Source organism: Colletes latitarsis, chromosome 9 (genome assembly GCF_051014445.1).
Source record: "Colletes latitarsis isolate SP2378_abdomen chromosome 9, iyColLati1, whole genome shotgun sequence".
Lineage (NCBI taxonomy): Eukaryota > Metazoa > Arthropoda > Insecta > Hymenoptera > Colletidae > Colletes > Colletes latitarsis.
In genome coordinates, this window is record NC_135142.1 from 20536498 (window position 1) to 20551216 (window position 14719).

Genomic DNA, 14719 nt, shown 5'->3' on the forward strand with positions numbered 1-14719 from the left:
CGCCTTCCCTTGGTAAGCTTGATCGAGGGAAAACGGCACTTCGCTGGAAGATGTGGAGTTTCCGTATTCTGCGGAAACGCATACCTTCCAGCGGAAGTCGACTCTGTCTCAGGTACTCTCTCTTTGTCAGACAGCCTAAGTCGGGTCCTTCGGGCTCCCGGCGGGTTGCGTTGGAGAAATGGAGACCTCGATTCGGAGTTGCAGTTATCTGTTTTCTTGTTGAGATCGAGTTAGCAAGGGTAGTAGGTTCGATCCTCGGATCCGCTGCACGGTTCAGCGTCGCGTCGCGTCGCGTATCCCACGATTTAACTTCATCCCTCTTTTTAACCACATAATTGCTTGGTACAACTAACATCCAAGGAACTTTGTTTCCTTCTATCGTCCGAATTTTAGCTTCAACTTGACTAGACTTGAGCTTCGACGTTAATTTTAAGTCCCTATTCTATGCGTCTCCCAATATTGCCAAGTAATTATTTAACAAGTAGCTTCTCTCGACTCGTTCTCTCGTTTCTTGCTTCGGTCACCACTGTTTCGTCGAACGAAACATGTGATCGGCCGTCCAGTTTGTCCGAAAGATCTAGTCGCCTGCCAATGATAGATCGATTTCTAGAAATAGAAATCAATCTACCAAGGGTAGTGTTGATTCGATCCGAAGATCTGCTGCACGGTTCAGCATCGCGTCGCGTCGCGTCTCCCGTAATTTAGCTTCAACCCTTTTTAAACGAAATAATTACTTGGCACAACTAAACTAGAAGATCGAAGGAACATTGCTTCCTTCTATCTCTCTAGTTTAGTAATCTAGTTTGTAAGAATGTAAAAGGGAGATCGATGGAACTTTGATTCCATCTATCTCCCTTCGGGTCTCCACTCGCAGCAACCTCCTCGTGGTGAGACTTGGTAATCGGTGTCACCCACGATAGAAAAGTTATTCTTCGTGGGTGACACCGAGCTAATGGCTGCGAATTTAGAATTGTTTCTTGATATAATAAACGAATTTAGTTTTATAGTTAGGCAGGTGTTTGGTTAACCATTATGTTAGGCAAGTTATTTTTATTTGAAGATAAATTCTTTTGAAAATTCTTTCAACTCTCTTCGTTGGTTGTGCATCTTTCATTGGTTGCACTTACGTTTGTTTCTTCTTCGACCAACGATCGTTGATCACAGAAGATCTTTATTAATAGAGGGTGGTTGGGAATCGGTTAGGGCGGGTCTCCATTCGCAGCAACCTCCACGTGGTGAGACCTGGGTAATATTATTTAGCGTTTCATTAATAATCGTATCACTCTTAGCTGGGTAATGCAATTACTAATTAAAAACTAAATAATATTGGCAAATTAGGCTGCGATCCGCTTTGCATAGGGCATCATAAGTATAGAGTATAGTTAGAGACGAGGTATACGAATAGATCTTTCACCCAATGTATTTTTTTGGCTCATTTTTATGGGGTCTCGAAACCCCATTACCATTTAAATTAATCCCTTCCATAGTCAACTCACATGCATTTACGCAACACTACAGCTGTTTGCCTATCAATACTAATTTAGAAAAATTTAAGAAAAATCGACAGGGTGTAGGTGCCTAAATTTTTCGGTGAAAAAAAAATTTTCAAATCGTTCTTGAAAAATTATTTTTAGCTGCAAGAATCAATTACAATAATTTTTGGTCATTAGACATACCCTCGAAATCCTACCCACATTGGAGAAAAAAATTCGCGAAGGTGTGAAATTTTTCAACAAAATTAAAAAATTTCAAATCGTTCTAAAAAAATTATTTTCTGTTTGGAGGGTCAATTACAATCATTTTTGGTGAATAGACATACCCCCGAAATCCTACGCATTTTCGAGAAAAAAATTCTTTACCAAAAATACAATGTCTGACCATATATCACATTTTTCCCCTGAAATTTTATGCGAATCTTTAAAACATCATAACTTCTGAACGAATTGGATGATTTTAATGTTTCAAAATGCAAACGACGCGTATTTTGGTAAAGAATATGTAGAAATTCTAAAAATATTCGGAATGTTGTTCATTAACCCCATAAAGTTAGAAAACCCCCATAAAAATGGCCCAATTTTCAAACGGCCATAACTCCTATAATAGTGAATGGATCTCGTTGAAATTTTTTTCTGAAGTAGAGCCCACGGATACCTACAAAAAAAGTATTACACAACTTTTCTGTAGAGCGTCAAACAAAATTACTAAAAATGAGAAACGAATTTTTAAGAAAAATCGATAGGGGTTAGGTGCATAAATTGTACGGCGAAAAAAAATTTGTTCAAATCGTTTTGAAAAAAATATTTTCGGTTACAGGGGTCAATTACAATCATTTTTGGTTAATAGACACACTCCCGAAATCCAGCGCATTTTCGAGAAAATAATTCTTTACCAAAAATATAATATGTGGCCAGAAATGTTTCTTCGAAATTTCATGCGTGTATGTATTATTAACTAAAAATAGTTAAAATTTTTCATGTACGTATTAACAAAGAGGGAAAACACAATGAGCCCCACGTTGTGTAACTTCACATGTTAATGATTTATTAACTTATTTTCACATACAATAGTATTATGCGTGAACGATCAAACATTGTATAAACAAAATTTACAAAATAAAGTATAAGTCTTTACAGCTAAAAGCTACTAGTAGTAGTGGATCACATAGCTTCATACTTTTTCTCGGTCGTGCAAATATTGCCGCACCGAGCCTATTTCATTTTTTTTTGTTTACTTTATGCTCTATCTCTCATGTATATATATATTTATATATATATATATATATTTATATTTGCATTTATATTCATATTTATAATCATATTTATAGTCGTATATATAATATATAATATTATTATATTATATCTTAAATATAATATAACATATTACATATATATATATAAATATTATGCCAAATATTAAATAAGCTAGCTTCCCTAGTTTTTGTCCTAGCATGGAATTTTGGGGATCGTGAAGAGTGGGGGTGTGTGAGGAGTGGGGCGCAAAGGGTGTTTACGAGTGGAGAGTATCTGTATGCATGTAGGGGTGTTGTGTTCTTTTTTCATAGTACAGACGTATATTACACTCATTTAGATTCAACGATTTTTCTATCTTGTAAATATAAAATTATCATCTCTTATTGTAATACCACTGACAATTGATATAATAATATGTATAGCTATTATCTGCATTAATATTCATATTGTACACCAAGAAGTGCATTCGTCGCTGTTTCCTAAATTTGTTGACTCGGTAATTGTGATCACGGTTAAATTGTTTGTCCTACGGAGTTAATCAGTTTTCTTTTTTGGTGCCTCCTTAAACTATATTCGTTCCCCGAAATTTGCATTTTCGTTATATTTTTCTCATCCGCCTCTCGTTCTTTCTCTCTCTCTCTTTCTCTCTCTTTCAATCTATGTTTTTTTTTATCTGAGTTCTCTTTCACTCTTGCACGTTCTCTTTCTCTCTCTTTCTCTCTTTCTTATTTTCTCATTCTCTCGCACGCACACGCATTCACACACACTGTACATATCGCGACAATGAACAAAAGTCGCCCCGCGCTTCTTTCTTTTTTTTTTTTATATCTCTTTCAAAACATAACAAGCGAACGAAACGCTCCGTTAAATATAACTACATTCTTTTTCTTTCGATAAATAATAATAGTAATAAATATTTGCCGAAGAAACTCGTGCTTTCTCAGTCACACTTCGATAACTATCGGTATATAGTTCTCCAAAAAATTTGTTTCCCCCCCCTGGTTAAACGCATTAACTATCTTTAGTCGCTAATTTATCGTACTCGTCCGCCCGTCGAAAAAGAAAAAAAAAAGAAGTAGAAGAAACGATACACAGAGTGTCGATTAACATAGGCCTCCTTTTGTTACTGCTCGCGTTCACGTGCACGCAACTCTCTGTGTTGATCGATTCGTCGCTTGACTCGTTTCGAGAAAAAGCAACGCATGTCGATTTTTATTCTATTTTTAATGTAAATAAAAAAAACAAAATCAATTTCATCCCAATAATAAATTTACCACCTCGTTCATTCACGGTAAAATATACTTTCTTAAATGAAAAACACAGGTCGAACGACCATTAATAGAAATTGATAAAAGTTCAGCTAACGAAAAGTACGTAAGACAAAATTACACATATAAAAACAGAGCTACGAGCTATTCTAACCGACTCAAGGTACTGATAAATAATCAAGTGTCACACACAACCGATAATCGAATATATATATATGTACAAAATTGAGGAATGAGAGTTGTACAATCCATTTCTGGCCTCTACAAAATGATCGACGAAAGAAAGAAAATGGACCCTCGACGCGCGTCGCTTTTTCTGCGAGCTCGCGGCTGAAACCTCGTTCCAATATTCGCATAAATATTAAATAATGCGCACGTCGACGGTTATCGTACAGCAATAATTACCGATAAGGCGTATGTATAAGTTATTTACAATACGGAAAATATACAAAGGACGATCAGCGCTACAGTATATATACGTACTCTCGATCATAAAGACGTTTGATTCTTGCGTACATTACATTACTGAGGTAAGTCTTTACTGGTTTTTTTTTTTTTTATAAATTCAACCTCCTGGTTGGCGCGTCGACGCGCCGCGATCAAAAGAGAAAAATGCTTCCCCCCTTAGCTTCGAATCGACCTCTCTGCGATCGATCTCGCTAGGCGGCAGCCGCTGGACGAAATCACATTTCGCCGACGCGGCCGCCGCGACTTGGGCGAAGGAATCGAGCGATAAAATTAGAAATTATCTTATCTTTAAACGGTCCCATTTTGTATATAGCGATGCCAGCCGTTTGCCCGTTTCCCTTCGCACGATTCGCGAATGCCTCGACACTCGCTTCGCTCTAAACTCTTCCGTTTGTTTATTTGTTTCCACCCCCGCCGAAAGAGCTTCCTCGTCGATCGTCAAAAAAATCGTCGTCCGTGATATGTCTTTCGCCACCGGTCAAAAACCGGGAATCTACGAATACGAGACAACGTTTTTTTTGTTCTATTTTTTTTCTTTTTGGTCTTTCCTTGAATACGCGCCTTTCGCTTATTCGTCGTTCCGTGGAAGGAGGCGAGACTTTTGAATTTTACTGCGTACGAGGAGAGAGACCCGTCGACACGATCCTGTCGCGAGCTTTTGATTAGCTTTGATGTAACATCGTTGATAAGAGGCGCGTGAACAACCGAACCGGTGTAAAGAACTAATTAATTAACCGAGGTCTGAAATAAAGAACGTCACTTCTCCCTGTCCCCTGTCGCGCGGCGATCACTCGTTGCTACGGATTGAATTAAACACAACAACTCGTCAAACACACTCGCACATTTTTACGCGATCTCGTACGCCATAAATATTAGTGGTCCTTGTATTTAGAATTTTAGTGAGTTTGATCCGACTAACTTAATTTTATGTCAACTACTTTGTACACCGAAGGTTTCCAAATGTTTGACACCGAACCTTCAGAGCCACGAAACTAAATTGTTCTAATTTATGATAATCTTAATTTGCATATAGTTACTCCCATTTGTATTCGTACAAATTCGTACAAAGAAGTTTGTTTCTTGTGAATTCTTTCCATTTATTTTTACCAATTATTACACTGTGTGTTGCTTCTGTTTACGAAGTAGTTTTTTTTATTGAGAGAGGTATAATATAAACAGTATGTAATTATAATGTCAAGATGTTCCCCCATCAAAGTACTATTTTTTAATCGCGTCCGACGTTGTTTCACTTCAATGATTAGACGAGAACCAGTGTTGTTTAGTTTATTACACTGTATTATTTTTATTTTATTTACGAAGTAGTCTTTTTTTAAATTAACTAAACCCCAATTACAAAATCCGTAGAGATGTATAATATAAACAGTATAACAAATCAACAATTACTTTTTTCTCCAAACGGTCACCCATCCTCTACTGCACGCAGCCCAATGATGCTGCACTTCGATGACCTAACGAGAATTAGTGTGTCCAACGAGACACGACCGTTGACAAGATTTATTTTTAATTTAAACCCTTAAATATCTCGTTGTATGAAAAAATGGACTTATACCAGTTTCAAAAACTCAATTCACAATTTTTTTTCATTTATAATAAATCACCGTTATAGTGTACGAATACAAGTGGGAGTAATTGTGTTTCCTGTTGACTCGAGAACAGCTGGAAAGCATCAACTGTCTCTCAATTGCACTTGACGCATATATTTATAAACTTGCACAGAAGAATTGTTTTTTTATCAGTGGAAGTAGTTCTCATTTCTGAAAATCTCTAAATCACAATATTTTTAAAAACAGCTGAATATCCAAAATTTTCAAGTTTACATACCGAACACGATTTCGACAAGCTCAAAAGCTTTGGCCAAGCATTTCGTAAACCCTCTGTACGAGAACTAAAGTAAAAGTAACGTCTGTCGTCGAGCGATAATTTACTGAAAATGATTTTGGTCCACCGTGCTTTTGGGTATTTCACGTAATAATATATTTTCATAGTAAAACATTCAGACCAGTCACGGAAAACAGCCTGCGAAGTGTATACAAATTTGGTGTATCGTTTGATTTCTCTTCGAGGGGACTGAACCGTCCCCTTTACACGTTTACAGCAGCTTTAGTCCGCAGTTTTTGGCGTAGCAACGAGTAATCGACGGCTCGTAAATGATATTCGACGCTAAAAGTGACGAGTCTTGGGAAAGAATTCGCGCAACCCTCTTTTTGTTTCTTTTGATACTTGCATCTTCTTTATTGTCTGTCTGTTGCGTGTTCAGACCTACCGAAAGCTTCGTCGCTAACGTATCGCTCACCAAATATTCCCGATCCTCGAACGAATCTTCACGAATTGCTCGGTCGGATCGTGCAAAAGTCCCAGATACTGGTAAGAAATGCGTTAATCGTAAGCTTCACCGGGACCGAAACGTTTCGTGGACAATCGGTGTGCTCGACCATCCGCGGTCGATCAACTAAAAATATCCGTTCGATACTTGCTGCGTATATCCTACTAACTTTTAAACGTTTCTCTCTGTATGGTTTTTGTACATATTTATGCGTACATGCATGCAAAGGAACATATCTCGTGTCTCCGGGGCTAAATTGTGCGACAATGGTGTTGCGTTGCGTTTTAATGCTCGTGTCGATACAAAAATAAGGGCGAGGTACTCGGTATCGCACGCACGAGATCGAATCGCTGAAGCAAAAAAGTGGAAAATTATTTTCGCGAAAGATTCGTCGATGCTTTGTATTTATTTTATTTTTATTTTTAATTTTTTTTTTAATTTTTTTTGTTTTTTTTTGTTCATTTTTCCTACTTTTCTCTCAAATGAAATTGACTTCAAGCTATCCGAAAGCCCCGTCTCGTTCGAAGTTCATCGTGTGCCGATTAAAATCCGGGCGTGACACCACGCAGAGGCTTCCGATTCTCAATTAATCGGGCCATTTTCTTATGTACAAGCTTCGTTTCGTTTTTATATTTTGTTCCGTTCGTGGAATATCGAGTCGCGGCATCGATACGCTATTTATTTTATTTTTTTATTTTCTGTTTTTTTTTTCTTCCCTCGTTACTTTACCATCTAAGGAATAATGTTACAAAATCGTTACGCGGATCAAAAAACGCCAGTCCCGTAGCTGGCACGGGGTTAAAAAGGATTATCAACGTGTCGAGACTGTTTAAATATTACAATGCAACACGATGACGTCCCAGTAAAAGAATTATTCCTTGTATACTTATGTATAGCCATCTAAAAAATGATTGATTGGGAATAGTATTCTCTCTGTAGGTACTGTGACGCGTTGATTCGTTCGCAAAAATATTGTTTTAAACCTACTTGCATGCTCGTGTCGTTCGCTTTTTTTCTTTGAGGTGTATTTTTTTAAAAAAAATACAGGTTCACGCGCGAAGGTGCGTTCGTCGTTTTAAAATTGGAACCACCGACCGACCGTCGATTCTAATCTGTTACTGTTACGCGGCGACTAAAGTCTTGGAGATACAAACATCCATTGTTCTTCTTATCACACATCCTATTCGTGAATGTTAATGTAACATTCGAAAACGTCTCTAGTCGAAAGGTTGCAGGAATCGTTTAGAAACGGAAGGACACACGTTCGTTAATATTCGTTAGACGCTCGAGTTTGCGAATAAAGTACAACTAATTGCAACGCTTCTTTTCTTCCGTTCGCTAGGCAAACGCTTATCGGATTTTAGAAAAACTTTCTCCATCGCTCGCTGATCTTTCGGTACAGGGTACAGTTATTTGTCGCTGGCCTCTTGGAAAAGAATCGTCAAAGCTCTGGCACGGATTAGTTGGTCTCTTTCATGATATTATTATGCTTTACGCTTTCAATATTTTGGAGAATTGGTTAGAAAATAAAGAGATAACGATTGTTAAAATGGTTATTCTTGCTTTCTAATAAAACAACGAATGGAACAGTTAACAAAGATATACTGTAAAATTGCATCAACTCCATAATATCACTGGAGTTCTACTATATATTTGATAAACTACGCAAAATAATTAATAGAATATTGTAAACGCTAAAATAGATTTAAAAAACTAGATTTGATCGATCAGAAATGAGTGGCATAGAGTCAGAAGAATATTATTACGTTAAATGTTTCTAAAATTTAATTCAATTTTCTGAATAATCTAAAATCGTGGTCTTCCATTTTTTAAACTACACTTAAAGAATCGATTAGAATGAATTATTTCTTCTGGAATGAAATTTACTCTGAAAAGAAATTTATTCCATTTAAGGATAGTTTTCTTGTGTGGATTAAAACAAGAGACAAAATACAGAATAAAATATAGATAAAATATAGTAACATCGTATATTTATTGCAATCTATCTCGTTTCAAATATTAGGACAAAAGGGTAGATTCGAACAACGCCATTTTTATTTTCTAACGCTCATTCGGTTATTTAAAATTCTTGGTACATTGAAAAATTCAGATTCATGAATAAACTCCATCCAATCGACGCCAAGCCATTGCTAATTGTGAATTATATTTATTTCGTATTCGTCGCGACAAATAACTTTTCTCCACCCTGTACGTAAATCCACACACGTTCTGCCCAACGACAACTCGACCTCGAAACTTCGTCTTTCCCTAATTGAGTTCTACTCTTCACCATTTTCCTGTTAAATCGCGCGCCGAAGGGAAATATACGCATCGATAATCCAACAATTTCGTTTCAGAAACGCGTCGAGTAAATTCTTCAAATATTCTTAACAAATTAAGGGTACAACCGATCCTACTGTTAAAAGTAGAACGACGATAGCCTACGATTTACACAATATTACAGCAAATAGTTTTGCCTCTTTAATTAATACACACGATCGCGAGTGATCAATTATAATAGGAAAGTGGTGTCCGCTACAATTATACATGCTAGCAGCGAATGATCGTGGGTGAGATAACGACAAATTATCCTATATCACGTCGAGATACGTCCCCGACTACGAAATAACTTTCAGCCAATAAAAATCTTCTGTAACTCAATTACATCCGTGCCTTTTCGTAACTCCCTGCTACCCCCTAGTTTCTCTTCAGTCTCCTCGATCGCGATCGATCGACTTTCCCCTTCCCTTTCTCGTCCGCTAATATTTTGTTCCCGAACGCGACAAACTCGTCGAAGCATCCTCCGACTTTCGAACTCTTCCGACTTATGTACAAAAAGAAAAAGAAAAGAGAAACAAATCAAACTCGTCGCGTCGGAGAAAACATCCGTCAGGAGAGATCGTCGGTAGAAGCGCCATTTTCAACGGGAAGAAAATGTGCAACGAATACGCTCGTTCCACGTTACTCTCGTTTCTCAGACTGACTATCAAGCACAGGTAAAAATTCCAAGCATCGAGAAAGACTGTGTCACGTTACTATAGAAACAACGTAGAACGAGCACGCGTGTCGGTGTCGCTAGATCGCGAACGATTCGTCGTTTTATCGTCGAGAGCTTCCTCAGAGAGCAGCGTATCGTCGACGAAGGATACGGAGGATCATCGACACTGCTTCTGCTCCGCTGTGACGGAGTTCAAGGCGACGGACTTCTTCGACGACCTCTTTCTATCCGGCTTCGAGGCCCCGCTGCCCTCGGATCCTTTGGTTCCGGTCACCCTGCACGACCTTCCGGTTGGCTTCTGACCCTTCCCGGACTCTGGCACCTTGTCCAACTCGGCCATCGCCTCCTGTATGGCGTTCTCCAGCTGCATGTTCAATTTACGACTTCTAGAAAAAGAAAACGTGCCACACGAGAGAATCGTGGCGTTAGTCGTGCGGAAGTACGGCCCTGGGACCGGAAACGGGCAAGCAACAGCGAAACCGCGATGCATCTAGAATGCGCTACTCGAGCTACGTGTTACTACTTTGCCGATCGGCGACGAGCAACGAATCCCGGAGTTGAACAAAATTTAATCACGGTCGATCAACAACGATTTTACACTCGCTGGTGAACTTTCTTATTTGTCTAATTCGCGAATGAAGTTTGCCCAACTCCTAGGATACCGCCCAAGTGTTCGGGGAATCGAGTTCTCGAAACGACGTTCCTAAAATGAGCGATCACAGTTTAGGAATATGTTCTACGCGTTGTAAGGGTAATGATTATTTACAATACAGGGTATCTCGGGTAAAAGAAGCCACTTAAATGTCTCCTTCGATTCGAGCGGTAAGGATGAATGTGCAGCGGAGAACTTTCTTGGCCCAGAAAGTCATTTTTCTCCGATTCTGTGTCCCCGAAGGTCGAATATTTTATTTTCCCTTGCGCGTGGAAGATGACACTAAAATGCGTTCGTACTGTGGCATGACCTTGAAATGACCTTCCGAGAAATTAAAGTTAAACATGAAATTTATTTCCATCGAGATCGAAGGTTTCAGCGACGACGATAGAGAACCTGCGAACGAAAGTAAACATGTTTATATGTTACATGTTAGGAGATTTTTATGGCATCTGTCACACTCACTTTCATAGTTATCGTACGGGGAGATTGCAATGTTCTTTCGATTGTTGCTGGATTAATGACAAACTTTAATTATTCTGGTTTTTATGTCCTCTGGTATTGTGGGTTGTTCGATATAAACGTCTTGGTTTTTGGTTCTCCTCACAAGAAGAAGCCCATTAGTGCGAGGTCTGAGTTAGGGAAGCGAGGTGGCCATGCTAAAGTTCCGTTACGTCAAATCCAGCGATTTAAAAATTCTAGATGGAAATAAATTTCGTGTTTAATTTTCATTTTTCGGGGGTCATAGGTCATTTCATGGTCATGTCACAGTACATCTATAAACACATTTTCATGTCAGCTAGAACATGCAAGAGAGACGAATATGCACTTACATGCAAAACACATCAGCGACCTTAAAAATAAATAAAAAAGTAACCTTGAGGCAACAGAAGTTTTTGTTACGACTGTAAGAAATATTTAGATGGCTCCTTTTGAGTGAAACACCCTGTACAAAGATCTCGTCGATTTTAATAATCCTCAAGTTTAAATTAGAGTTGAAACGTTCAACCCCTTCCTCAATTTTGTTGACATTTTTTTATAGCTGCGAGAACTCAAATATTTTAAGGATTGAAACTACCCTTCGAAAACTATTGGAAATACAAGGAAGTTTTTAAAATAAAACCTTCATGATGTTCAAAAAACAGATGGTATAGTAAATTATTTTTATTTGAAACAGACATTTAAATATATTTATTTCGTACCAGTAGCATTATGCATAAAATCATAAAATAATTTCAGAAATTTTCTTTCAACGATAGAGAAATTTTCTTGTATTTTGTTAATAATTTTTTTTTATTGATGTGTGTACTAATTTTTCATCAAAAGTCACAAAAAATTAGTTCTAAAACCTTCCTACTATATCCAAAACTTTTAAAGATAGAAGTCGAAGACTTTAAAAGAAAGTTTCATCCCTTAAACTTCAGTTATGGCAACTAAAAAAATTTCGTAACCTCTATTTTCAGTTACTTTATGAAGTTGTAGAGTTTAAAAAATACGAAGAGAGTAATTACAATTTATTTAGAAAATAATTTAAAGTTAACAATCATTCTAATTTGAGCAACAATAAATACTATTTACATGCTTGACATTTTATTTGAATGCTGCAATCTTTTTAATGTACAGTTAATGCTTGTAACCTGAAAAGTAAACACACAAATTTACGATACTCTTTTACGAATATAACGAATAGAATATATCTCTTGAGTGTGATCGTTTATTTTAGAAACATGCTGTATATTGTCAATCATTGAAGTGTAAAAGATACCTACTTTTTAATTTACTTCCAATTTTGAATTAAAAGGAATAACAGCTCTCGGCAGATGGAAAATTGTAATTTTACAAATTATGCCGCGTTGATAAATTTTAAATATCTCTCAGATGTTAGAATAAATACGGATTATAAAGGAGACCTATTCTTTATTTCATAAATGACGGAATGGCTGGGGTTGAAATTCTCGTGGATTTTATTTAAAAAATTACCGGGAACTCGAGTCTGTAATTTGACTAATAATTTGAAATATAATTCAAATACTATAATGAGATGTGTGTGATATTTCAAGGAGAACAAACTCGATCTTGAACACTTGTACGATGCTTCTTTTATGAGAAACGATAGCTGCCACCGATCGAATCAATGGTTGATCGATCGGGATAAGAAAAGAACCAAACACCTACTGTACGCTGTAAAAATAGTTTCTTCATCTGTAATTCAAGAAATAGTCGGAGCATTGACATCCTTCGAACACCAATTATTTGTTTTCGATTGATCTAAAGTCGCTATAAATTTTTGACAGTTTTGAAATTTCTTCCTGCAATGATTTTGTGCGTCGAATAATCTCCGATAATCGTTCAATAATATAAAATAATGTTTTCACAAAAGTATAACACTTATTTTAGTAAATAATAATTTCTTTTTAATTAACCACGAAAAGCATAAATTCAGCAAAATTTAAATATCTGGCTGTCGATTCCGTAAGTGGACTATACACAATGAACAACGTAATTATTAAAAGAATTTTAATCGTAAAACTATCACGATCGTTTCTCTTCTTTTAGCATCTTACATATTTACACCGATCATTTTACATCTAAACAACAAAACGAATTTAATATTTCACTGACGTTCGTGAATGTCCGTGTAAACGTAACGTATCTTACAAACGTTATATACTACGGAGAATATATTGCTAAGGAAGGAATAAACAAGTTATACTTAAACAGCAATACTAAGCAAGATAAATAAACATACGCATATATTTGCAGAGTGTAGATTAAAATGCGTCTAAAACGCGCAACTGCGATTAAAGAGTTGGAGCAAAAGCGTATTCCAAATAAATGCCTTCTAAACAGTACTTTAAAAGCTGTCTACTGTTAAAAGAATATTGCAAAAATGAAAAATCGCAGCTACGCAAAGGATTTCTTAAATATATAATAGAGACTCGATATCATTGGCTGTTGGTTTGTTAATAAATGTTATACAAAGCCGACCTATTAAACAACCATTCCGTTTAATGTACCGTGTACATAAAATAATATATAAAATACCATTATTTTTATAGATCGATTTTGTAAAGCATTTATCAATATTAATTATACCTCTTTTGCATAGTATCTTAGGCGTGATTGGACAAACGATAATAAAATACGAAATAGTAATCACGTGTCTATAGGACTCTTAATTCTTTACTTTGTTTTATTAAATACTCAATAGAATCATAAATATTCATTATATAATTTAAAAAAATAATTCTTTGCAGAGTGTGTATTTTACTGGCAGAGCAGAATTATTTGACGAAATTTAATATTTAGTACTTTCAACGTCGAGGATATTTTAGTATAATAAAATAATTACATCTAATTTGAATGGTTTTTAAACGGGAACTTAGAATAGTCAGAAGTAGCTGATTTTCATAAATATTTTATTTGAAAATAAGACTCTCGATTAGTCGTTGAGGAACATCATAATAGAATAAAAACTGTAATTTAGAGTCTATTGTTTTGATTTTATCATTTTTTCAAGAAAAATAATATGAATAAACAACTTGAGGCACGAAAAATATCAATGTGCAATAATTAAAAAGAAAGCACGGTTCTCTAGGGTTTCATTTTAAAGTCAAGATCAATTTTGCAGCTCACAAAATTTAATAATGTTTTTAGAGGAAAAGTATTCGATAGATCAATGACAAATTTCATACGTATATTCATTTATATTTTAGTAAATCTCAGGCACTTTTTCAATTATAAACGATTAACTCTGTATAAACTATATATCTCTCACAGAGCAAAATAATTTTTTTTTTAAATTTAAGATTGACAAATAGTAGCTAAAACAGCTATTTGATTTTTAAATGTGTTTTTCGTATACAAGTCCACGACATTTCCAGCAGTAAATAAATCGAGTTAATTTTGGCACTGGACAATAGAGGAATATTCGTTTTATAGATATGCGTATAAAATCGCTCGACTATCGATCGATTCATTCCATAGGCATTAAATTAACGTTTTATCCTTCGACATTCCTATTTCCATAACTAACTTCAACTCCACTAACACGTTAAAAAAATACCACTCACTCGCAACAACAAAAATAATTCTTTTCAAATCCAAACTATGATAAATAAAAATTGCCCATTACCTATGTACAAGCATTCTATATAAGAACTCCGGTTAAAAATCCCTGTAACTTCGCCAATTTTCCGAATTTCATTATCGTGCTTTACAACTATCTAATCTTCGAAC

At 36.1% G+C, this 14719-nt stretch overlaps 1 protein-coding gene across 6 annotated transcripts in view; it reads right to left on the reverse strand.

The window, feature by feature from the left end:
- Positions 1-3913: 3913 nt before the first annotated feature.
- The window catches only part of LOC143345929 (uncharacterized), a 409789-nt gene continuing 398983 nt past the window's right edge, over positions 3914-14719 (reverse strand). For 2 of the 6 annotated variants that reach the window (XM_076773548.1, XM_076773553.1), the window contains exon 9: positions 3914-10214. In XM_076773548.1, the coding sequence (XP_076629663.1) occupies positions 9986-10214 (229 nt within the window). In that variant the 3' untranslated portion in view covers positions 3914-9985. Of the gene's footprint in view, positions 10215-10670; positions 11179-14719 lie in introns of those variants that run through there. The other 4 variants (XM_076773551.1, XM_076773550.1, XR_013080350.1 and 1 more) reach the window with 3 other exon arrangements.